The following is a 26,973-nucleotide window of genomic DNA, read 5'->3' on the forward strand; positions in this document are numbered from 1 at the left end:
GAATGGTCACATCCTTCCTACAGGTTTTAATACAGATTTTAAGGCCAGAAGGGACCATTAGCAGTAATTAGTCTGACATCTCGTATAACCAAGGGCAAAGAATTGCAGTAATTCCTACACCAAGCCCAATAACTTATGGGACAGCTAGAGAGGATTTTAAGAAGGATGTCTGTCTTGATTTAAAGATTTTTTTTTTTTCATAATGTAGAATCCATCACAGCCTGTAAGTTGCTCCAATGGTTAATTATCTTCAATGTTAAAGTTGTGCAACTTACTTCATGTGAACTTCTCAAGTTTCAGCTTCCAGCCACTGGATCTCATTATGCCTTGGTCTATTAGATTAAAGAGCCCTACGGTCAGAGAGCTCCCTGTGTAGGTAACTAAGGGCTTAAAGAGGATTCTCTCAGTCCACCTGTTTAGTTTATCAAATATAAGGCTAAGCCTCACTGTAAGGCAGGTTTCCAATCTGTGACTTATTCTTTTGACATTTCTCTGAACCCTCCCCAATTTTCCAGTATTATTATTTATTTATTTTTCTAAAAGAAGTGGACACCAGACCTGGACAATATTCCAACAGTGGTCTCAGCAGTATCATTCACAGAGGGGAAGGTACTGATTAGAGTTCTCCATTTTATAATTAGTTAACAGTCATTTGTACTTTTGCCTTACCAGCTCCCTATGAGGTGTTAAGCCAATTTTACAGATGATGGAGACTGGTACAGAGAAGTTCAGGTAACTACTCCTGGTTTTACAAACAAGTCAGTGGTAGAGCCAGGGACAAAAGCCAGAACCTAGATGCCGAGGCCCATGTTCTAAACATTAGGCAATCCTCCCAGAATTCTCAGACAGGATGTATACTGTGTCACTGGAAGAGGAAGATGTACCTTTCTACCATGCGATCCCGATGCCTCTTTTTCTGCCTCTCTTGAGTTTTCTTGCCTGCCTGCAATTTGCGCTTGATTTGACTGATCTCTTCTTGAATTGTTAAAGCACCTAGATGTATAAAGCAGGTTGTGTTTCAGGGCACTATTTGTGGACACCAACTGATTAAGAGGATTCACCTAGACAAGTTTAGTAGCCAACTTGACTGACCCATATAGCTCAGAGATGACAAAGTTATAGTGAAGTGTTGGAAAGAGCTGCTCCCTTAACAATTCCTGCTGTTGGCCAATTAAAAAGGAGCATTGCTAGTCTATTAACAGATGTCCCATCACTCTCTGGCCCAGACTTCAGAAAGGCTGAGCTTGGGCAGGATGGTGAGAGCATACCTCTTCTGATACAGTTTCCTAACCCATCATTTCTGATGGTGATATAATGCCCCTGGTTTTACTGGGAAAAGATGGCCCATTTTAGATTAGGTGTGAATCTGACAGTTTTTAAGAGGCAACCACTCTCACCCCTTTGACTTCTGTGCACATGGCACACAAGAGATGAAGGTTGTCAGTGAAATAGGAACTGAATTCCTCCTATTAAAAAAATCCCAATTTTTTCAAAACAGGGAAGTAGCTTCCACTGTTCTAGTGGAATGACCCAAGTACCCCTTTGGTTTCCCAGCCAAGGCTTCTCATATGGTTTTATACTGCTGCCATCACATTCCACTGATAGCAATTGCAAGTTAGATACTGTGCTATCAGGGTTCTATTTAGACAGGTTCTTCCTCTGGTGAGAGGTCATCATGCTTCTCTAAACAATCCTCTCCCCAGCTGCCACAACAGTGTTGGCACATCAAACTATCCCATGGACTCTACTCTAACCAAATAAAACGAGGAGTCTTTGTGGCACCTTAGACTAACACATTTATTTGGGCATAAGCTTTTGTGGGCTATAACCCACTTCATCAGATGCATGGAGTGGAAAATATAGTAGGCAGGTATAAATACACAGCCCATGAAAAGATGGGAGTTGCCTTACCAAGAGAGTGAGTGAGTGAGTGGTCAGTGCTAACGAGGCCAATTCAACGTGGCCACATCCACCCTAATTTAATTGGCCTCGTTAGCACTGACCCCCCCACTCGGTAAGGCAACTCCCATCTTTTCATGGGCTGTGTATTTATACCTGCCAACTGTATTTTCCACTCCATGCATCTGATGAAGTGGGTTATAGCCCACAAAAGCTTATGCCCAAATAAGTGTTTTACTCTCTAAGGTGCCACAAGGACTCCTCGTTGTTTTTGCTGATACAGACTAACACGGCTACCCCTCTGAAACCTCTAACCAACTAGTATTTCTCTAAGGTACTTATAGAGCCCCATTCCTATAGCATCTGAGTGCCTCTCAATCTTTAACACCCCTATCAGACAGCGAAATACTTTATTACTATATTACAAATAAGGAACAAAGTAAGAGAAACTGAAACACTTACCCAAGGTCACATGTCTGTGGCAAAGCAAAGATTTGAACCCAGGTCTCCCAAGTCCCAGGCTAGCACCATAACAACTAACCGTCCTACCTTGTCCATGGGACCCCTCTTCTTCATAGCAGAGAGACACACTATAAATCTCACATGAGACCTATAGCACTGGCTAGGAGTCACCAGATGCTATGCTGGATTTCCCTATGTTTCCTAAAGCACCTCAATCATGACCCGTAACATCCCCTAGTATTCTAGGCCTAGCAGTGTGCCAACAGACAGATATCCACTAGGGATTATGTACTGTGTACAGAAACCAGTGCAAGCTCTAGAGTGATGAAAGATTAGAGCTTTAACTCAGATCATCATAATCCACCACATAGATTTGTGTACAAGCTACAGCTCAGAGAACAAAAGGAGCAAGACAGTGCCTGAACCAAGTCAGTCAGACTATTACTTGGAGCCATTTCCTCCACAGCAGAGTCCTTTATTGGCAGAAGGTTTATGCTGTACAGAGGTGTAACGTCTGAAGAGCCTTAGCACATCCCTTGATGATGAAGTTCTTGGCTCATTTCCCAAGAACGCTTTTAAAGAATTACATTCAGACTCACCTTTCTCAGAATCTTTTCCTTCTTCATCTTCACCCTCCTAAAATACAATTTCAAGAGGTTATCAGCAATCCCTAGCTATAACTTTTGTTTGTCTTACAGAGAAAGTGAGCACCTACTAGTTTTACATCTCTTAACCATCCTGCTCCTCAAGAGACTCCCTCCTGACTTCAGATAGCAGGGTTCCCTGTCTGAGGAACACATTTAGCCTGCGGTTTGGCAACAGTACTACACACTGTTGATTTCTAGGTTTCCTCCCCCTATTCCTAGTCATTTTCATAAATTCTCTAGTCACATATTTTCAGCTCTTTGGAGCAGGGCCTGTCTTGCTATGCACCTGTACAAGTATCCTCATACCTTCTATGGGTCATCTCGATTATCACTTCAAAGGTTTTTTTTCTCCTGCTGATGATAGCTGATCTCAATTGATTGGCCTCTTACAGTTGGTATGGCTACTTCCACCTTTTCATGTTCTCTGTATGTATAATTATCTTCTGTGTGTTCCATTCTATGCATCCGAAGAAGTGGGCTGTAGCCCACAAAAGCTTATGCTCAAATAAATTTGATAGTCTCTAAGATGCCACAAGTACTCCTGTTCTTTTAGTGCTCCAATCAATCTCTGTTGGGGCCTGCAGGTATTACCGCAATACAAAATAAGTAATCTAGGGAGGATTTACAACCTTCAAGCTTTCTTACATGAGGATCCAATCCCCCCCACTCCTCACCAATCCCAGCTCTCTACAACTGAAAGGTAAGAAGTGGTTCCCACTCATTGCAGGAAGATTCATTTGGTTTTTAATGCTGCCACCACAACATTCTGCCCTCAACTCTAGTTACATGGCCACTCATCCACTTCCCTCAAGCATTATGGTCTTTACTGTAAATTACAAGTGTCAGTTTCACTTACAGCTTTGGAGCCCTCCTTCTCTGCTGCTTCTCCTTCAGTCCCTTCCTCTGAAAAGCACATCACAAATGGTCACCATACAAAAAGTAACAGTTGGGGAGCTCAGAAAAGAATGGTATTAACAACTTTACCACCAAATTAAATATTCAAGAGAAATTGAAATGTCAGAGCCAATTACTACCTGAAACAAAGGCACTCTGATAACTTCACACGACTAAGAGCTAACTCATTAGTAGTCGTCACCAGAGAGATTCTTACCATTCTCAGAGTCGGAGTTGTCAGAGCCATCAGTTTTTGCTGCCTTGCTGTCAGGTTCATCAGTGCTGTCAGTTTGTTTTCTCTTCTTAGAGGTAGGGTCCTTCTTGATTTTCTTTTTCTGTGACTAGAAAGGAAAATATCAGTCCCCAAATGTACATTCTGAGACCATCCCCTGCCAGCAGCAAATAAGTCTGCATTAAGCCACCTTAAAAGGTCTTTATATTGAACTAAACTTCCCAGAAAACAGAGTTATGCTTCTGACAGGCAAAGTTAGTCAAGACAGATAACATTTTGCACAGTCCTTCACAGCAACCTTCCTTCAGCATATCAGATTAAACCACAAAACTATAGCACATTTACTCTCCTAGCTTTACAATAAGAGCGTCAAGATTAAACACTCTGGATGCTAAGACTGCACTATGAATGAATGTGGCCTCTTCAAACCATTTAGAAAACAGTAAGATGCCAAGCAAATAATGCACAGAGGTACAAATTACACTGTGGAAACGAAGTATGGTATTTCAGAGAATAGGGCCCTTTGCACTCAGAGCTGGACAGTGTAGTTTGTCGGGAAGTGAACAGTCTATATGAGGTAAATGGGTGGGAGGGGATTGCACAGGTACTTACTTTAAAGTCTGCGTCCCACATTTTCCAGTTTCTCCTCATTCGTTGTTTCATGCCGCCTCCTCCAAAGCGCATGTTTCCAGAGAAACCTCGCATTCCCTGGAACATGCTGAGTTCTGGGATAATGTTGTGGGAGAAGAGGGATGGGAGCCTAGAGGAGCCGTGGGGGCCATGGCCCCGCCCTCCCATTGGCTGTGGCGGCTCATTCCACTGTCCGCCCATGTGCCCGGAATATGAAGATGCCATGGGTCTGTTATTTCGCCCGTCTCTGGCCCAGTTCTGACCCCGCTGGCCAAAGTTGTCCCGTGCTCTGTTCTGGTACTGGTCCCTGTGGTTCCCATAGAAGCTGTCATAGCAACCTTCATAGGCATTTTCGGGGTCATGTTCAGCCTCACTGTAATCATAGCCGGATCTGTATAGATCACGGTCATTCAGTGAAGACCTTGAGTCGTAGGACTCATATGTATTATACCTGCAAGAGTCGCACAGCAAGCAAGGAATCCAGTCAGTAGCATATAAGGCACCACATTACAGTCTGCCGAGAAATGGCAGCAGAAAGATTAAACAAAAACAACAGAACTGTTCATCTCATTTATATAAAAAAAAGGCTCTGAGGTTTCACTCAACATGGGAGTTTTTCCGTGTGATACAGCAGTGGGAGAAGGGCATAAATAGAATGGCAAGGACCAGCAGGGATTCAGTTCAACCTCAGTCCATCACTGAAGGACCACAGATATCTAGTCAGATTTATATGTGCCTAACGTGCCAGGAAGCCCACACCAAACTAATCTTCAATTTCTCTTAAAATTACTAAAACAATAAGGTGCCACCAGACTCCTTGAAGACTAACAGATTTATTTGGGCATAAGCTTTCGTGGGTAAAAATCTCACTTCTTCAGATGCAAATTACTCTTAAAATTACTGTATCACACACTGAGCTTTTTTAAAAAGAAAAGTTCCCAAGCTGAGCAAAGGTACCTCAGTTAGCGGTAGCTGTGGATTTTCAACTGTGCAGACATTCAGATTTTCTGATTTCAATTTAATACATTCACCACCCGCCCTCTATTTAGCTATGCTTAAGTCAGACTGAACAATCCAAATAGTTAAGAACAAATGCAGAGCTAGTTAGGCCACAAAGTAATAGTCCCACTTTTCTTCCCCCACTCTATTCTGAATTGTTAGGAGGAACGGCTTAATTTAGGCCTCGTCTACACAAGAAAGTTTCTGTGTATAATGCACGGTGTGAATTTAAGCCAACAGTCATACTGGTAAAACCTCCTCATGTGGGCATTTATTCTGGTATAAGAGTGCCTTTTCTTGATTTAGCTTGTGTCTCTTGGGAAGGGTTTTTACCAAGTCAACTTTCCCATGTAGACATGACTTTAGAGTTATTACTGGCCACTGTAGTTTCCACAAAACCAGTTTTTAACCAGGACAGTTTCAGAAGAAAAATACAAAACCTGCAGAGGAGATTTAGACTTAAATTCTGCTATATCTAAAGTAGTGCCTCTGTACATCTTATGCAGTGGCTGACAGACTCAATTTGCAGCAAAGATGATATATCAGAGTTTAAGGGGAGGCTCCACACTCTTCATGATAACATGCTACTTTACCAGATGTGCCATAGTGTGAGGGAAATCCACACTCACCAAGACAGAACACAAACAGGTTCACACATTACACAAGGAAACAAGAACACAATGTCAAACTAGCACTGAGGCACAAACCCCAGTAGTTATGCTCTATAGCAAGGTCTTGAAAGCAAGGAAATTGGAAGGAAACAATGGCTGGAGGAGGAGACACTAACTCCAAAGCCAAAGAGAGCCATTCCATCTACTGATATTAGAAGAATCATCCAGACTAGCAATCACCAAAAATCCTCAGAGGGTAAAGCTACAAGTGCCAATTTACAGTAAACCAGAGCTTTCAACTGCAGCAACTGAATAGCCCTCCCCACACTCTGCTTTTTAGGAAATGAGACTGAAGGCTAAAAACTGATGTTTTCTAAACCACTAATTTCATCCTTTTGTCCCTTAAATGGTTTACTACATTCACTCTGGATATTTGATAACAGATTCTAGCTCTTGCTGGAGAAAAGTTAACAGGACTGGGTTACGAGCCAAGTATCATCTATCATGACAGAACTATGCATGGTATCTTGCCCGATGTTTGGGGCTTGGAGCAGAAGATCCCAGTTGTGTGATGTCTGAATAATGGACAAGGGCTGGAACATCAAATTCAAAGTGCTCATCTTATGAAATTAGAACCCAAGAATTTAGTCAATTAAACTATTCACCTGCTGCCTTGCAACAGTCCTTTCCACTCCCTACAAGAGAGGTACAGATTCATAGATGAGGCCAGAAGATGCCAGTGTAATCATCTATTATCTCAAGTATAACAGGCCAAAGAACTTCCCTATAGCATCTCTTTTAGAAAAATATCCAATCTTGAATTAAACGTTTTACCCTTGGTAAATTGTTCCAATGGTTAAATACCATCACTGTTGAAAGTTTGCACCTCAATTTCTGTCTAAGATTTGTCTAGTTTCAACTTGTTTACCTTTGTCTACTAGATTAAAGAGGCTGCTATTATCAAGTATTTCCCCCCCCCCCCCCCCCCCGGATGGATTTAAAAAACAACTCTGATGTACTTTACATGAGTGCTTTTAAACAGAGTACTCCACCAAAATCTATTTGATGCAAGACTTCAGAGGAGTAATTCCTTAAAACTTTGTGAAGCCTACTGTACATTTGTCCTCTATTCCATAAACACGTAGCAATTTTACAATATTCAAAAGTCATACGCTACTAGTAATTACTATTGAATTATACTTTTGGTAAACATATCCCAAGTTCTTGTGATAAACTTTTTATAAAGTTTTTATAGTTTTAAACTTGGTTGGTTAAAACAAAGTACAGATGCAACAATAGCGGACTGCAAACAAACCAGAATGCACTCCAACATAAAAGGATAATAATGTATAAAAGTCTCTTGCAGGACATTTCTTACTACTAACAAGCTATGCTTTCATTCTAGAGAAGAGGTTCTGGTTTGCTTACATTATATGGAATTTAGTTTACGTTATTTTGACAATGTCTCTGAACAGTAGCAGATAAACTTCAAGTTCTCTACAAAATATAGATGTCTCCTCTACATAGATGTAAACCTGCTATTGTTCAAATAAATACTTGTACATAAGCAAAATACTCAGAAATGGATTTGCTGGGATGAATTAATATTTCACATAAACCGAGAATGAACAGCAGTGTTGTAGAAGTATTACATTTTGAATATAAACTCATTTTGAAATTTAACACGAGAAAATCTTTGTGAAGTGAACAGTCCTTATTAGTACTGCATATACTTTGGATTTAAAACATGGTCAAAACCTCACTTGATCTTTTCTGGACATCTGTACTGTATTCCCAGCCAGCAACCCAAAACTGGAACAAAAATGTCACTTTTAGATTAACAATTAAGCTTAAAATCAAATGAGGGACAAAGGCAAATGAATGTTGTGGCAATGCTATAGAAATGAAATACATCAGCAGGCTCCCAGATATAGAAATATTAAGGAATCCCTTCTTTATTCATCTCCAGTTTAAAACTGTGAGAAGATTTCCCCCCGCCCCAAGTTAAACATATCCTACTACTGCTGTAAAGATTGCATCACAGTTCAAGTACCTGTCACCAGACTATTAAGACTTCACTACTCAAACTGGGATACAAATGACTTATTTCAAAAATATAAACAAAAGAAGGAAAATCCAGGTAAACCAATTCCCTTTATCCACCTGTTCCTCTTGAGAGCCAAAATGTGAAGACACAGTGAGAATGAGGTCAAAATGAGAAAGAAGTGAGAGGTAGCAACTCTGATAGTCAGCAGAAGTTTAGAGTAGCGGTTCCCTTAGGAAAAGACACTAACCTGTCTGGTACTGAATCTTTTCATCTTGATCTCTAGACTCACCTGTCTCCACCTGAGCCATAATGTCCTCCTTGCATTGTGTCCGTTTCTAGATGAGACACCATATCTAAGCGCTGGTTCATTTTTGCTATAACAGCATCGGCGCCAGTGGAAGTGTTAGGGTCTGTGTCTGAATTAGGCATTTCCCAAGAGTTTGAAGTGGCCATACCATACCCATAATTGCCAGAGTTATCTTGACCGTATCCATATCCATAACTATATCCCTCGTATCCTGAAATGAGAAAGTGTCATTGAGAATTCCAGTCAAGCAGCTGAGTGAACATTTCTATCCAAGTTTAGACACAGAAGTCCCAAGAGTGCCCCTTCCCCACAGAATGTGGTGGTTTTAAATTTACATTTAACCCATTTTTCCCTTACAAGACACCTGCCAAGGTGTGTTAGTGTATCCGACATCAGGACTTGAAGGTCAAAACACACATGGAAGAAACTTCACACCAAATCCCAGCAATATAGTAACAGTCTACAATCTGCCCCAACTAACATTTAACCCTCAATTTTCATTCTTGCTCTCACTCATGGACAGGGCAGGCTGCAGTGTAGCCTACACAAAGCCTTCCATGACAATCCATTTGCCTGATAAAAAACAGATTCCAGAGAGAACATGGTCCAGTCACCCTCAGAAAGAACAGCTAGTGTGGCATGGACATTTAGGCATGTGTAAAGAGTGTAGGTTGTGTGAGAAGAAATTACAAGATAACGTATTTAAGACAAGCCTAGTTTAGTTGAAAGTGGGCTTGTCTCTCTGTCAGTTTGACATGAAGTTGTGCTGTATCCATACCCAGTTATGTTCTGACTTCATAGCATAAAATTCATACCTCTAAGCTAGGCAGTCAGTTCACATTATAATTGCAGTGATTTGTTCGAATTAGACGACATCATTGTGTCTGGGGTCTATTCTTCTAGAGACGCACAAGAATTCGTGCAATTCTAAAAATGGAACAATAACCCCCCACTAACTTTAACCAGCATAAATATCACTCATATCACTTCTGTTCCCTCTCCTGCCCACACGTAAATGAGAGAAATGGCCCCCTCAGTTGTATGTTATCTCAGGGGTGATGGAGAACAGCTTCCTCAAATGCAGCCCACGGCATGCTATTTACAAAGCACATAGGGACAGAAAACTGACTAAAATGGCATCAGTGTTCTATGCTGTTTTCCCCCTTTTAACTTACATTTTAGGTTTGCTCAGTTCACCCATCAGCATGTCCTACTGCCAACTCTGTAGTTCTGGGATTCTTAGTATCATGCAAATTAAAGCAGAGATTTGCTAATCTGAATTTATGAGTCAAAAAGCTATTGTGAACAAATTGTGATTTAGTAAGTGAAACAGACAGTACCACAAGATGTACTTTGTTCTAATGTCTTTTGTAGTTTAAGAATATTTAATAGCATTAGGAGGTAGCATGAGCTAGTGGACAGAGCACTTACCTAGGAGTCAGGATACCTCTATTCCTGACATGCCACTGACCTAGAATGTCTTTGGGGACATAGGTGCCAACTCCGTGGGTGCTCCGGGGCTGGAGCACCCATGGGGGAAAACTGGTGGATGCTCTGCACCCACCGGCAGCTCCCTGCCCCGCCCCAGCTCGCCTCCACCTCCTCCCCTGAGTGCACCGCAACCCCGCTTCTCCTCCCAGCGCTTCCTGTAACAAGCTGTGGAAGGGGGGGGGAGAAGAGTGGGAACGTGGTGCACTCAGGGGAGGAGACAGGGAAGAGACGGGGCCGGGGTGGAGATTTGGGGAAGGGGTCAGGGCGGGGGAGGGGGTCGAGCACCCACTGGCGCCAAGAGAAGTTGACGCCTATGTTTGGGGAAGTCACTTAATCTCTCTTACCTTCCCTCTGTCTTATCCCTTTAAACTGTAAATTCTTCAGGACACAGACTATATCACAATATACCTGTTCAGTGCCTAGCATAACAGGACCCTGATCTTAGATGGGGACCCTAAGTGATACTATAAACACAAGTAGTAAAACAATGACAAGCTCATCTTACTGCATATTTTGCCAAAACAACTAGTTGATTGAACAATGGGGGGGGGGGGGGAATCATGAATATTTTCTGGTTTTTACAAAAGTAAGTTTTCCAGCTAGGCCTGAAGATGGTGAAAAGGTCATAAAATCCATTGTACAACACTGACTACAGTTTAAACTACCAGTCAGTGATACAAAAAACATTCTATACTGCTCGTCAGTCTTTGCGGAGTGGAGAGAGGCTTCCTTGTGCTAATTAAAGCGTGCAGATTAGTGAGATTCTACCACACAGCTGGGCATCACACTCTAGTCTTAGCACAGTGAGCATGGCCTCTGGAAAAAGACAAGTATTTATAAAGGGAGGCCTGTTTCAAGTTTGGGTCTAAATGCAGACGCACTGCCATTTTTCGTGTCTTTCTGGCACAAGAACTAGAAATTCAGTCTTCTAGCATGCTATGACAGCACTTTAATGTTCAGTGCCATTTCACAGAGAAGTGATATCAGACAGAAAGACTGAAGGAAAACAGATAGTGGATACAAACTGTGCTGACTTCTGGGAACAGAAATATCTGGTTTTGTTGATGCACAAGGCAGAATAGTAAAGACTGTCACAGTTATATGGGCTCTGCAGTGCTGACCGAAATAGAGTTGCGTGTGACCTAAGAGGATATTATTCAGGAATGGGGGGGGGGGGGGGAAACAGATTTGAGCTGTGAAAACCTTCAATTTTATAATCATTTTTCTGACTGATTACATCATCATGAAAAGATGTCATTTAATGTATTAAGATTTTACTATACTTGCCTCTGTTTGTCCCAGAGTTCCAGTTGCCATAACCTAGAAAAAGACCAAAAGGTGGTCAAAACCCAAATTATATGGCAGGGGTCGGCAACCTTTCAGAAGTGGTGTGCCGAGTCTTTATTTATTCACTCCAATTTAAGGTTTCGCGTGCCAGTAATACCTTCTAAAAATGTTAAAATGTCTCTTTCTATAAGTCTATAATATATAACTAAACTATTGTTGTATGTAAAGTAAATAAGGTTTTTAAAATGTTTAAGAAGCTTAATTTAAAATTAAATTAAAATGCAGAGCCCCCCGGACTAGTGGCCAGGACCCGGGCAGTGAGTGTGCCACTGAAAATCAGATCGCGTGCCGCCTTTGGCACACGTGCCAGAGGTTGCCTACCCCTGTTATATGGTACGCTCTAGCTAGAACAGCTGGCATGAAGGAGAATCTATGCTATCTAAGATCTGATCATCAAATGCACCCAAATAAGCCTGACTGTATCACAGTGGATACCCCTAAAAAGAGATCCGAGCTTGACAAACCAATATTACTCTGGAGGAATTCTGCGCCACTGAGCATACAGAATTCATGTCCTCCGCAGATAAGGATGGGGAAGCAAAGGGAAGTCACAAGAGCAGTCATGTGCCCCCCCCCAGCAGCACAGGCGTGTGGTATCCGGTGCCTGGAGCAGCCAGAAGAGAGGTAAATCACCAGGGGGGAGGGGCCCTCCCATGAGCGTAGTTTAGGGAGGACAGGGGGTATTGCCCCCCTTCACCCCCCCCCACACAGAAGCGTGGCATAGGGGGCTGTGTGGGGTCACATTCCACTGCCCATTTCTGCAAGTGCAGAGCTGCCTGGATAATGGAGAGTGCCCCTCCCGCTAGCTGACTCCGCCTCCTGGGTCCTGGTGCCAGTCATACCCCTCTTCTATGCGTGCTGGGAGACATCTTGTTTTCCATACAATGGTGAGTGCCACTGGTGGGTCATGGCAAGGGTGGCAGCAGGGAAGCAAGGGGGACAGGATTGGGCAGGGGGAATGGGATGTAGGAGTGAGGGGAGTGAGATAGGAGCAGGGGACAGCGGGGAGAGGAAGAGGCAGTGAAGAAAGGGATAGGATAGGGAAGAGAAGCGGATGGGGGAGGGATCCTGGTGCTGGTGGCGGCAGCAGCAGCTGGGGCTCCCCATTAAGCAAGTCCATCGAACCTTCACCCCGACAAACCCCATATCTGGACCCTCACTGAGTCCCAACCAGTTGCATCCAGATCCCAACCCCAGCAAGCCCCACTCCCAGATCCCCTCACTGAATCCCATCTTTCCCCACCTGGACCCCCCTGCAGAGTCCCATTGTCCCTGCATCTGGAACCTCCCTTGGGCATCCAAATCCTCCACTGAGCTTTCTGCACCCAGAGTGCCCCCCACAAAACCCTCTTACCCCACATCTGGATTCCCCTACACTAAGCCCGCCACAGTTGGACCCTGCTGGGCTGAGCCTGCCTGCCCACAACTGGTGCGCCTGGTGCAGAGCTCAAGGGTGTTACAGCAGAAAGGCCGGGCCTGCTGCAGAGTCCCTGTTCCATGGGTGATCTCCCACCTCTGTGCAGCCAGTGATCTGTGCTCACCACTGCTATGCTGGAGCCTCCACATTTACTTATTAACAAATAAAATTTGCAGAATTTTAAAATATTGTGTGCAGAAATTTTCTTGGCACAGAATTCCTTAGGAGTACCATATCAACAACAAGTAGGAAACATGCTCTAGAGAAGTGTCCTTACTCATCAGTTTCTGTACAACGTTATTTTAATTCAAGCTTAAGTTTCTAGCACCTGTGACTGCAAAGATACCCTTCCAACTGGGAACTGGGGAGTTTTGTCTTTCAAGATCTACAGAAAGATGCGGCTTGGAACAAAGGCTGTTATTTGCCCAAGGCCTAGATCACAGCATCATCTTGGACTAGAAGGGAAGGAATCACTCACTAGCAACTTGCTTTGCATCTGGTCATCCAGTCTTAGGGATGGGATATGCTCTCCACTGCCTGTGCCCTCACTAGGGGCTGGTTTACAGTACAAAATTATTTGTCACTTACTGGACATAAGGAGGAAGGGTAGTGTAGATACCAGTCTAACAAGTGATACTGGTGGTAGAGTGTCTATGCCTAATTGGGTAAAGAATGTGAGCGAAGCCAAACATCAAAAATTAAGATGTTTGTACATTAATGCGAGGAGCCTAGGTAACAAAATGGAGGAACTAGAGCTATTGGTGCAGGAACTGAAACCAGATATTATAGGGATAACAGAAACATGGTGGAATAGTAGTCATGACTAGAGTACAGGTATTGAAGGGTATGTGCTGTTTAGGAAAGACAGAAATAAAGGCAAAGGTGGTGGAGTAGCACTGTATATCAATGATGAGGTAGATTGTAAAGAAATAAGAAGGGATGGAATGGATAAGACAGTATGTCTGGGCAAAAATCACATTGGGGAAGAAAGCTACTAGAGCCTCCCCTGGGATAGTGCTTGGGGTGTGCTATAGACCACCGGGATCTGATCTGGATATGGATAGAGACCTCTAATGTTTTTAATGAAGTAAATACTAATGGGAATTGTGTGATCATGGGAGACAAATTCCCAGATATTGATTGGAGGACAAGTGCTAGTAATAATAATAGGGCTCAGATTTTCCTGGATGTGATAGCTGATGGATTCCTTCACCAAGTAGTTGCTGAACCAACAAGAGGGGATGCAATTTTAGATTTGGTGAGTAGCGAGGACCTCATAGAAGAAATGGTTGTAGGGGACAACCTTGGTTTGAGCAATCATGAGCTAATTCAGTTCAAACTAAATGGAAGGATGAACAAAAATAGATCTGACTAGGGTTTTTGATTTCAAAAGGGCTAACTTTAAAAAATTAAGGAAATTAGTTAGGGAAGTGGATTGGACTGAAAAACTTGTGGATCTAAAGGCAGAGGAGGCTTGGAATTACTTCAAGTCAAAGTTGCAGAAACTATCAGAAGCCTGCATCCCAAGAAAGGGGAAAAAATTCATAGGCAAGAGTTGTAGACCAAGCATCTCAGAGAGATGATTAAGAAAAAGCAAAAAGCCTACAAGGAGTGGAAGATGGGAGGGATCAGCAAGGAACACTACCTTATTGAGGTCAGAACATGTAGGGATAAAGTGAGAAAGGCCAAAAGCCATATAGAGTTGGACCTTGCAAAGGGAATTAAAATCAATAGTAAAAGGTTCTATAGCCATATAAATAAGAAGAAAACAAAGAAAGAAGAAGAAATGGGACCGCTATACACGGAGGATGGAGTGGAGGTTAAGGATAATCTAGGCATGGCCCAATATGTAAACAAATACTTTGCCTCAGTCTTTAATGAGGAGCTTAGGGATAATGGTAGGATGACAAATGGGAATGAGGATATGGAGGTAGATATTACCACATCCAAGGTAGAAGCCAAACTCGAACATCTTAAGGGACTAAATCGGGGGGCCCAGATAATCTTCATCCAAGAATATTAAAGGAACTGGCACATGAAATTGCTAGCCCATTAGCAAGAATTTTTAATGAATCAGTAAACTCAGGGGTTGTACCGTATGACTGGAGAATTGTTAACATAGTTCCTATTTTTAAGAAAGGGAAAAAAAGTGACCCAGGTAACTACAGGCCTGTTAGTTTGACATCTGTAGTATGCAAGGTCTTGGAAAAAATTTTGAAGGAGAAAGTAGTTAAGGACATTGAGGTCAATGGTAATTGGGACAAAATACAACATGGTTTTACAAAAGGTAGATCGTGCCAAACCAACCTGATCTCCTTCTTTGAGAAGGTAACAGATTTTTTAGACAAAGGAAATGCAGTGGATCTAATTTGCCTCGATTTCAGTAAGTCATTTGATATGGTTCCACATAGGGAATTATTAGCTAAATTGGAAAAGATGGGGATCAATATGAAAATTGAAAGGTGGATAAGGAACTGGTTAAAGGGGAGACTACAACGGGTCATACTGAAAGGTGAACTGTCAGGCTGGAGGGAGGTTACTATTGGAGTTCCTTAGGGATCGGTTTTGGGACCAATCTTTTTATTACTGACCTTGGCACAAAAAGTGGTAATGTGCTAATAAAGTTTGTGGATGACACAAAGCTGGGAGGTATTGCCAATACAGAGAAGGACCGGAATATCATACAGGAAGAACTGGATGACCTTGTAAACTGGAGTAATAGTAACAGGATGAAATTTAATAGTGAAAAGTGCAAGATCATGCATTTAGGGATTAATAACAAGAATTTTTGTTATAAACTGGGGACGCATCAGTTGGAAGTAACAGAGGAGAAGGAGCTCGGAGTATTGGTTGATCACAGGATGACTATGAGCCGTCAATGTGATATAGCCGTGAAAAAAGCTAATGTGGTCTTGGGATGCATCAGGCGAGGTATATCCAGTAGAGATAAGGAAGTGTTAGTACCGTTACACAAGGCACTGGTGACACCTCATCTGGAATATTGTGTGCAGTTCTGGTCTCCCATGTTTAAGAAGGATGAATTCAAATTGGAACAGGTACAGAGAAGGGCTACTAGGATGATTCGAGGAATGGAAACGCTGTCTTATGAAAGGAGACTCAAAGAGCTTGGCTTGTTTAGCCTAACCAAAAGAAGGCTGAGGGGATTGCTCTCTATATAAATATATCAGAGGGATAAATACCAGGGAGGGAGAGGAATTATTTAAGCTCAGTACCAATGTGGACACAAGAACAAATGGATATAAACTGGCCATCAGGGAGTTTAGACTTGAAATTAGACGAAGGTTTCTAACCATCAGAGGAGTGAAGTACTGGAACAACTTTCCAAGAGGAGCAGTGGGGGCAAAAGACATATCTGGCTTCAAGACTAAGCTTGACAAGTTTATGGAGGGGATGGTATGATGGGATAGCCTAATTTTGGCAATTAATTGATCTTTGATTATTAGCAGGTAAATATGCCCAATGGCCTGTGATGGGATGTTAGATGGGGTGGGATCTGAGTTACTACAGAGAATTCTTTCCTGGGTGTCTGGCTGGTGAGTCTTGCCCACATGCTCAGGGTTTAGCTGATCGCCATATTTGGGTTCAGGAAGGAATTTTCCTCCAGGGCAGATTGGCAGAGGCCCTGGGGGTTTTTTCACCTTCCCCTGCAGCATGGGGCACAGGTCACTTGCTGGAGGATTCTCTGCACCTTGAAGTCTTTAAACCATGATTTGAAGACTTCAATAGCTCAGACATAGGTTAGGGGTTTGTTATAGGAGTGGGTGGGAGAGATTCTGTGGCCTGCGTTGTGCAGGTCAGACTAGACGATCATAATGGTCCCTTCTGACCTTAAAGTCTATGATAGGTGCCATCATACCAGTGCAGAACATGGATTAGCTGCAATGATAACCATGGCCAAAACAGTCAACACCACTTGATTTTAACCAGAGTTTCTGAACCCCAACTGCAAAATCCCTAGTACACAGGAATCTCCCTGCTGGGTTAGGTTCTGCAAGATTCAATAGGTGGGAATCCCCCTATGTGGGCTCCCAAATTCCTATCCAGACCCAGAGTAGGACTACACTGGCTCTGCTACAAAGAGTGTCTGTTTCAGAGAAGGGAGCAGGACTTGTCACCAAAAAAAAGTTGTGAACTGCCTCTATCTTAAATCATAAAATCATAGATTAGGATTGGAAGAGACCTCAGGAGTTCATCTAGTCCAACCCCCTGCTCAAAGCAGGACCAACACCAACTAAATCATCCCAGCCAGGGCTTTGGCAAGCTGGGCCTTAAAAACCTCCACCATCTCCCTAGGTAACCCATTCCAGAGCTTCACCACCCTCCTCGTGAAATAGTGTTTCCTAATATCCAACCTAGACCTCCCCCACTGCAACTTGAGACCATTGCTCCCTGTTCTGTCATCTGCCACCACGGAGAACAGCTGAGCTCCATCCTCTTTGAAACCCCTCTTCATGTAGTTGAAGGCTGCTATCAAATCCCCCCACTCTTCTCTTCTGCAGACTAAACAAGACCAGTTCCCTCAGCCTCTCCTCATAAGTCATGTGCCCCAGCCCCCTGATCATTTTCGTTGCCCTCCGCTGGACTCTCTCCAATTTGTCCAAAACCTTTCTGTAGTGGGGACCCCAAAACTGGACACAATACTCCAGATGTGGCCTTACCAGAGGGGAATAATCCTTTCAAATGAACGAATAGAGGGGAATAATCACTTCCCTCGATCTGCTGGCAATGCTCATACTAATGCAGCCAATATGCCGTTAGCCTTCTTGGCAACAAGGTACACTGCTGACTCATATCCAGCTTCTCGTCCACTGTAATCCCCAGGTCCTTTTCTGCAGAACTGCTGCTTACCCAGTCGGTCCTCAGCCTGTAGCAGTGCATGGGATTGTTCCATCCAAAGTGCAGGACTCTGCACTTGTCCTTGTTGAACCTCAGATTTCTTTTGGCCCAACCCTCCAATTTGTCTAGGTCACTCAGGTCCCTATCCCTACCCTCAGAACTTGCTGAGGGTGCAATCCATCCCATTACCCAGATCATTAATAAAGATGGTTAGGGGTATGGAACAAAGATGGTTAGGGGTTTGGAACAGCTTCCATTTGAGGAGAGATTAATAAGACTGGCACTTTTCAGCTCGGAAAAGAGACGGCTAAGGGAAGATATGATTGAGGTCTATAAAATCATGACTGGTGTAGAGAAAATAGATAAGTGTTGTTTACTACTTCTCATAACACATTAATAGTCAGCAGGTTTAAAACAAATAAAAGGAAGTATTTCTTCACACAACGTACAGTCAGCCTGTGGAACTCTTGCCAGAGGATGTTGTGAAGGCCAAGACCATAACAGGGTTCAAAAAAGAACTAGATAAATTCATGGAGGATAGGTCCAACAATGGCTATTAGCCAGGATGGGCAGGAATGGTGTCCCTAGCCTCTGTTTGCCAAAAGCTGGGAATGAGCAACAGGGGGTGGATCACTTGATTACCTGTTCTGTTCATTCCCTCTGGGGCACCTGGCACTGGCCACTGTTGAATGACAGGATACTGGGCTAGATGGACCTTTGGTCTGAACCATTAGGGCCATTCTTATGCTGAACAAAACCGACCCCTGCGGCACTCTGCTTGATATTGCTGCCAACTAGACATTGAGCTGTTGATCACTACCCGTTGAGCCCGACAATCTAGCCAGCTTTCTTTCCACCTTATAGTCCATTCATCCAAGCCACACTTTAACTTGCTGGCAAGAATACTGTGGGAGACCATACCAAAAGCTTTGCTAAAGTCAAGGTATATCACATCCACTGCTTTCCCCATATCCACAGAGCCAGTTATCTCTTCATAGAAGGCAATCAGGTTGGTCAGGCATGACTTGCCCTTGGTGAATCCATGTTGACTGTTCCTGATCACCTTCCTCTCCACTAAGTGCTTCAAAATGGTTTCCTTGAGGACCTGCTAAATGAGCCAAAGGCTCTTTAAAACTGGCATTATCATCTCTTAGAACCTAGAATACACAAGTTTCCTGACTAGTTTTAGCATTTTCCTACATCAGCAATAGTGCTACATTTCTAGCCCTGCCAGAGGCTGACTGACATGCTTCTGTTTCATGCTTTAGTCAGTTGTGAAACCTAAGATTGATCTCCCCTGTGGGACTGCAGGGAGCAGTGCATGAACAGGCTCTTAGCCTTGCAGCCAGCCCATGTAATCTGGATTCCCAGCAAAGGGTTCTGTGTGTGTCAATAGCCATGAAGCACCAGGGGAAGGATAGCAGCTGAATTAGGAGCTCTGTTTCCTTAGTGAATTCATCTTTATTGGAGAGGGGTGAAACCCAAGAGTTATGAGTTCAGGTTAGAGCCACAAAATTCAGCAAGCTGCATTCCACCCTGTGTTACAACTTTATGGTGCTAGACTTCATGTCCTATTGGAGTCCATTGCAGTTTTGTACACAGACTGAGGCTATTATATATAATATGTGCTGGCTGCAAGTTTTCTCTTCCGTAAGAGGGATAATAGGCCAGGTTCTCTACTAGTGTAAATTGGTGACATTGATTTACACAAGCTGAGGATCTGGCCCAATGCCTGTGGAGTTGGGGTAATATATTCCTGCCGTTAATGACCGTGGAGGCTGATAACATTTAATGGGCCAAAATGTACAAAGCAATCAATGGCTATTTAAACATGCTGATGTATCAGAGGACTGAGTAACGCAGAAGACTGGCAATAGGAGATGGAACCTTTCACCTCTAAAGGTTGCCAGTTCAAATCTAACATTCACCAGAACGTATCACTAGCCAATAACAAAAATGAAGCTGTGTTTCTGTCCCTCTCTGGGTTTGGGATAATTTTAGTAACCACCCTGTGGTTGTTCTATGAGCCATAGAAATGAGCTGGTAGTTCCAAGTTTTATTCCTCACAGGACAGGTGTCCACAGCACAAAAGCCCGCACCATAATGAACACCCTGGTTGCAAGAATCAGCAAAGAGGCCAAAACTGACCTAGAACTGGACAAACAATATGGTGACCTCCCAAAAGTGAAGTAAACACCTACCTTATCTCTTTCCTTTCCCGACACCCCGCCACTATATCTCATGCAGCAGCTTTTGTTCACGTATCCAGGTTCTTAGTTTGACCCTCTTCTAGGCGAAATATACATATAGGGCGTAATTTTTTAAAGTATTCAGCATTGGCCTAACTCTGATCCCGTTGAAGTCAATGATTAAGCTCCCACGGGGAACTGTTAGACCAATATTGAGCACTTTTGAAAAACCCACATGTATATTTTTTGATACAGTGTATAACGAGATGTGCATTGTAATGCACTTTATTAGACACAAACAAAACCACATTTTAATAGCTTTTTATATCAATTTTAGAGCGGTGGGTCACCTGACTGCAATAAAGCACATTTTTCAGAGTCTAAAAAACAAACTATTGAGCTTGATTCTGACCTCAGTGTAAATCTGGAATGACTTGAATGAAGTCAGTTACTTCAGAGTTACACCGCCAGTGTAGACGAGATCAGAATGTGGTACATTATGTTTTTGCTTGCAATTCACCTTATCTTGCCTCTTCTTGATGGGAAGAGGAGTCATATGGACGAAGATTTCAGAAAATGTCCATGTCTTTTGTAACTGGAAAAGAAGTGGCAGGGTTAAGCGTTGTTAAAAGTCCCTTGACCCAATGGAACTATATTTGCTTGCATCAGGTCTGAATTTGTCCCTATGTGTCTATCTTCCAATTTATAAGGGTTCCCTCTACCCACCCACTATATTTTTGGCTGCTGTCCATGCTGTATGGGTTTCCACCATTTCTCCTCCTTTTCATGATCATGGCTTATGTTTGTCTTGGTATTTCTTAGGTGGTTGCAATTTTCATCGGGTGCTTTATTGGGGGGGGGGGGGGGGAAATAATACTCCTGACCCACTTTGCAATTCCAGTTCCTGCAGCTACCCTGGGAAATCAATAATCTTTGCAATACTCCACTGCAGCTATGCTACGAACAAGAGGCAGTGTTGTTTAGTCGCAAGGGCTGTGATGCTGGTGTGGGGTCTACATCTGGCTCTGGCACTGACTTGCTCTAAGACACTGAGCAAGTCATTTTATCTCTGTTGCCCTTATAGCCCTTTGTCTTGTCCAAAGTATAGGTTCTTTAGAGCAGGGACAGTCTCTCACTCACTGTTTGTACAATGTCTAGCACTATGGAGCCCTGATCTGAGCCTCTAGATGGTATTGCAATATAAATAATAACTAACAACAGAATTCATTTCACAAATGACCCAAAGACTCAAGATCATTTCAAATGAATCTGCCAGTTCCTCCATTCCCAGTGCACTGAGGGTTGGAAAAGAACTCAGCTTCTTTGTCATATTCATTTTGCCCTCCTAACCATCGACCCAAACATTGCCTCCTCTAATGTGGCTGCGGGAGAAGTTCCACCCATCACAAGCATAGCCCAGCACTCTCTCGGGGGTCGGAAAAACAAGTGTACTTGCTTTTCATTTGAGAGGAGCTCACGTATGAGATTCACTGGACTTGATTTGGGAAAACCCTGCATGATAAAGTCCCCTTTCTCCCTCCCACCCTCTCCTGAAAAATGAGGAAAAAAAGGCTGAAACTGACTTTTTGTAGATTCATTTTACTTCCCTTAGAGCTTCACTTGGAATAAACCAAATAAATAAAAGACATTGAAAACAAAACAACAAACCCCGAAGCCTTTCTTTTAGTGTCACTGTTTCCACATAGAAGGGTAAAGCAAAGAGTTTTCCAAATCCAGACTTATTAAAATAAGCTATTTCCTCTCTACAAGAGGTTGGCAGGATGAAGAGCAAGGTTTGAAGTTTTATTTCTCATCAGATTTCACTTGTTGAGCACATGCGCCAAGTAAAATGGCACGAAAAGAAGAAGAAAAATAAATAGAGGCAATCAAGAAAGGGAAATATCCCTTTGGTATGTGTGGCAGAGAATCCAGGACAGCAACTCAGGCATACAAGGTGCTTCCAGGGGGTCCTTTCGCCCCCTTGTCATATTTCTGATGGTTGAGCAGAAACAGGGTTACCAGATAGCAACTGTGAAAAAACGGGAAAGGGGGTGGGGGGGTAATAGGCGCCTATATAAGAAAAAAGTCCCAAAAAATGGGACTGTCCCTTTAAAAACAGGACATCTGGTCACCCTAAGCAGAAACCTAGTCTCAGCTGCATGCATATTTGGGTTACATGAACGCAATTAACACTTCCTGCCACTGATCCGCTGCTTCTAAACTCTTCATCTTCCTCTCCTCCCTCAGGTCGGCCCATCCCATGTGTTTCCATGTCTGGTAGATGAAAATGGGGTCTTGTTGTTCCAGATTCACCTCCCCGGGATTATTCTTGCATCTCACAGCTCAACAAGAGATGACATCTCAGGTATGCTGGAAACCTCAGGAATCTGAACAGCCCACCTTCTGAGAGCTAATTGCTCCTTATAGTCTTATCCTGGATGACAGAAACCCTGATCCAACTGCACTTAAAGTACAAGAGAGGACTACCAAAGACTTCCAGAGGAGCAGAATTAGGTCCACAGAGAGTACTATAATCAGGACACTAGACAGAATCCATTCCAAGAGGGCACCAACATCCATTACTGGATACTCTCTTTATTCCATTGCATGAAAAGAATGGGATTTCTCAGCCTGGGAATTCTGCCCCATTGTGAGGCAAGCAATTTCTTTTCATTCAGAAGCTATTATGGACAAAATTCTAGATAGGGATTCAGCAGGTTTCAGTCTCTATATTCATTCAATACCAGGTTTCCACTGCCAGATCTCAACCACAGTCTGGATGGACAGCTGGGGTAAAAAGGGGATTCAAGTACATGATTGTTGTGACGATCCATTGCAGCACTTTGAGATCTGTGCACGGAAACGGTTACCTAAGCCTTTAGAGAAGGAAAGGGAAGAATAAGTTATCCTATTGGAACTCCTTGGGCAATTTAAGTAAGAAGAATTAAATTAGCTAAATTGGAATTTAGCCAACATACTACAGTTAATCCCCTTTCCTCGGCAAAAAGTACAGCAACATTTAAATGACCACAAACGATCAAGGCCTTGGTTTTAAGTCTTCTCCAAAAGTCGTGTATATTATCTAAATATTATGTATATTATATACACCTTCAATATTAGGCCTCTCCATGCTGTTTTCAATATGAAGAAACTACCCCACCTAGAAGGACAGAGCAAAACTCATCCACTATTTCCTTTCTACCATGGGTTTCTTCCCTGGGCTCCAACCAATAGACCTCTGCCCTCATATGTCAGTAACTCCTTCCAAGAAGCAATTCAGTTCTTCTGGCTACTCATTTTGAGCTCATGCCTAGCCACCTTTTGCTTTGCACTGATGGCTGGGCTGAGACCAACAGCATTCATCATGTGTTCCAAATTAAAACATAGGCTCTTTGTAGGAACCGGTTATAGCAAAGCAAATGAGTGCACATGTTCTCTTAGGGTATGTCTACACTCAGGGTCCCAGAGCCCAGGCTCCAGCCCAAGCCTGGACATCTACATTACAATTTTATAGCCCTTGCAGCCTGAACCCCGCGAGCCTATGTCAGCTGACACAGGCCAGCCGCAGGTGTTTTATTGCGGTGTAGACATACCCTAAGAGCTACTAGTCTCCTGACTCTTTTTTATGGAGCTTTAGTCTGTCTCTATTATGAAGCCGAGTACATTTTCGAAAGCTCTCTCATTTGGGAGTAATTATCACATTAGAACAATTCAGGCTTTGGACACCAAACTGAAATGAACCAGGATCTTTTGTAGACCAAAATCACGTCTCATTTGTGAATGGCAAGGAATTCCCTCGACATTTAACAATGTTTTTGTTTTGTCCCCGGAAGCGTTGAGAATTTAAAAATAATATATTAAAAAGCCTGGAGAGTACCCCATGCCAGAATGATCCCTCTATGAGCTATAGTTTGAAATAGATTATCAGTATAAACAATCCGGATATGTGGACTCTCTACTCAGACCCTACGCCACCAGCACCCCCAGCTATCTCCGTGACACCACTGATTTCCTGAGAAAACTACAATGCATTGGTGACCTCCCAGAAAACACCATCCTAGCCACCATGGATGTAGAGGCTCTCTACACAAACATCCCCCACACAGATGGAATACAAGCTGTCAGGAACAGTATCCCTGATGATACCACAGCACAACTGGTTGCTGAGCTCTGTGACTTTATCCTCATGCACAATTATTTCAAATTTGGTGACAATATATACCTCCAGATCAGTGGCACCGCTATGGGCACCCGCATGGCCCCACAATATGCCAACATTTTTATGGCTGACCTGGAACAACGCTTCCTCAGCTCTCATCCACTCACGCCCCTTCTCTACCTATGCTACATTGATGGCATCTTCATCATCTGGACCCATGGGAAGGAGACTCTGGAAGAATTCCACCACGATTTCAACAGCTTCCATCCCACCATCAACCTCAGTCTGGACCAATCTACACAGGAGGTCCACTTCCTAGACACCATGGTACAAATAAGTGACGGTCACGTTAACACCACCCTATACCGAAAACCCACCAACCGCTATGCTTACCTTCATGCCTCCAGCTTCCATCCCGGACACACCACACGATCCATCGTCTACAGCCAAGCGCTGAGGTACAACCGCATTTGCTCCAACCCCTCAGACAGAAACCAACACCTACAAGATCTTCACCAAGCATTCTCAAAACTCCGATACCCACACGAGGAAATAAGGAAACAAATCAACAGAGCCAGACGTGTACCCAGAAGCCTCCTGCTGCAAGACAAACCCAAGAAAGAAACCAACAGAACTCCACTGGCCATCACCTACAGTCCTCAGCTAAAACTTCTCCAACGCATCATCAGTGATCTACAACCCATCCTGGACAACGACCCCTTGCTTTCACAGGCCTTGGGAGGCAGGCCAGTCCTCACCCACAGACAACCTGCCAACCTTAAGCATATTCTCACCAGCAACCACACACCACACCATAGTAACTCTAACTCAGGAACCAATCCATGCAACAAACCTCGATGCCAACTCTGCCCACATATTTACACCAGTGACACCATCACAGGCACTAACCAGATCAGCCACAACATCACCGGGTCATTCACCTGCAAATCAATGTAATATACGCCATCATGTGCCATCACTGCTATGTACATTGGCCAACCTGGACAATCCCTACATAAAAGGATAAATGGACACAAGTCAGATATTAGGAATGGCAATATACAAAAACCTGTAGGAGAACACTTCAACCTCCCTGGACACACAATAGCAGATTTAAAGGTAGCCATCCTGCAGCAAACAAACTTCAGTACCAGACTTCAAAGAGAAACTGCTGAACTTCAGTTCATTTGCAAATTTGACACCATCAGCTCAGGATTAAACAAAGACTGTGAATGGCTAGCCAATTACAAAAGCAGTTTCTCCTCCCTTGGTGTTCACACCTTAACTGCTAGAAGAGGGCCTCATCCTCCCTGATTGAACTAACCTCGTTATCTCTAGACCGATTCTTGCCTGCATATTTATACCTGCCTCTGGAAATTTCCACTACATGCATCTGATGAAGTGGGTATTCACCCACGAAAGCTTATGCTCCAATACGTCTGTTAGTCTATAAGGTGCCACAGGACTCTTCGTCGCTTTTTACAGATCCAGACTAACACAGCTACCCCTCTGATACTTGTCACCACATAAATGTGTTTTCTAGGTGAACAATGATAAAAATATATGTATATTGAGTCATTACTATGTTCTATCGCGACCCCCACCTCCTCCTCAAGAAGTAATCCTATAATCCATACAAGGGTTAAAACAGATCTCAGATTAATGCTTCAAATTCCACAAAAATGAAAACTGAGAAATCCAGCAATATATTTTTGTTCAAGTTTCGAATCTATTAGTAGTCGAACCATTTACTAGATTCTTGTCAAGTGCAGATTAATTAGCTCTTAATATTTGCAACAGCCTACAAGATTGCAGTCAAGGAGTACATCCTGAAAACCTCTCTCTACCAATATAAAATGCATTCTTGTTTTGAGGAGAGCTACATGCTTCACATCGCTTTTACCCTATTTCTACATGGAAGCACAAAAATAAGACTTTCCCTACAAACTGTATAACAGACAAGCAAAAATTCTATAGTTCTTTCCAATATACACCACATCAAAGCTCTTTACCATACTACTTAATAGGGATTCTTAACTTTTATTCACTGATGATCCCCCAAACCAACCACTTCTCCTTCCATAATGCCACATCCCAGAACCTTTTGTGCTGTTTCAGCAATGAAAAGAGTGAGCAGTTTGCTTTTTGCAAGTTCTTTCGCATATGGTGGAGAGGGGAGGGCAGCCAGAGGCACACACACAGAACCCCCAGTTTGAGGGTGGGTTGCAGAGACTAAAATAGAGGGGGATGCGTGGGTGGCATTCAGGGAACTCGTGGGGGAGAAAGAGGGATACAATGAGCTGGAGGTGCATGTTATGAGCTTGACATACAGAAGCAACAATTTCTATGATCCTCTAGCTATGTTATGAATGACTGAAATCAATTTTTACAGTCAATGCATGTGAACGCAATCATTTCATATTTAAAAATACATCAAGCAAAAATTCTTATGGAAAATGTTATGAACAAAGTACAACTTTCCCCTACGAGATAGATTCAATAAACCTAATAACTGGAGCAATTTGTATTCAGAAGGTCCTTCAAAACCATAACAAATGGAAACAGTTTTTACATTAAGCCTTGAGTCTGTAGAAAATGATAGCAGTTCCATAACCCTAAGGTTGAGAATCATTGCTATACATGTACAGCACTGAACAGGCTGCCACTTTGGGGAAGAAAGGGAGCAATCCGGTGGCCAGCTATCACAGTGCACAATTGAGGTATGGGTCTTGATAAGCGAGAGATTGTCACCACTGATCATGGCGAACCCCTTATATTTAGGCAC

General features: G+C 43.1%; 1 protein-coding gene across 3 annotated transcripts in view; it reads right to left on the reverse strand.

The window, feature by feature from the left end:
- The window catches only part of AKAP8L (A-kinase anchoring protein 8 like), a 43,626-nt gene that overhangs the window by 14,358 nt on the left and 2,295 nt on the right, over positions 1-26,973 (reverse strand). The window contains exons 2-8 of one of the 3 annotated variants that reach the window (XM_065419182.1): positions 11,507-11,539; positions 8,711-8,939; positions 4,747-5,215; positions 4,120-4,243; positions 3,865-3,911; positions 2,961-2,997; positions 885-993 (exon numbers count right to left, since the gene is read on the reverse strand). In XM_065419182.1, coding sequence (XP_065275254.1) covers positions 885-993; positions 2,961-2,997; positions 3,865-3,911; positions 4,120-4,243; positions 4,747-5,215; positions 8,711-8,939; positions 11,507-11,539 — 1,048 coding nt within the window. Of the gene's footprint in view, positions 1-884; positions 994-2,960; positions 2,998-3,864; positions 3,912-4,119; positions 4,244-4,746; positions 5,216-8,710; positions 8,940-9,903; positions 9,969-11,506; positions 11,540-26,973 lie in introns of those variants that run through there. The other 2 variants (XM_065419184.1, XM_065419183.1) reach the window with 2 other exon arrangements.

Source organism: Emys orbicularis, chromosome 19 (assembly GCF_028017835.1).
Source record: "Emys orbicularis isolate rEmyOrb1 chromosome 19, rEmyOrb1.hap1, whole genome shotgun sequence".
Lineage (NCBI taxonomy): Eukaryota > Metazoa > Chordata > Testudines > Emydidae > Emys > Emys orbicularis.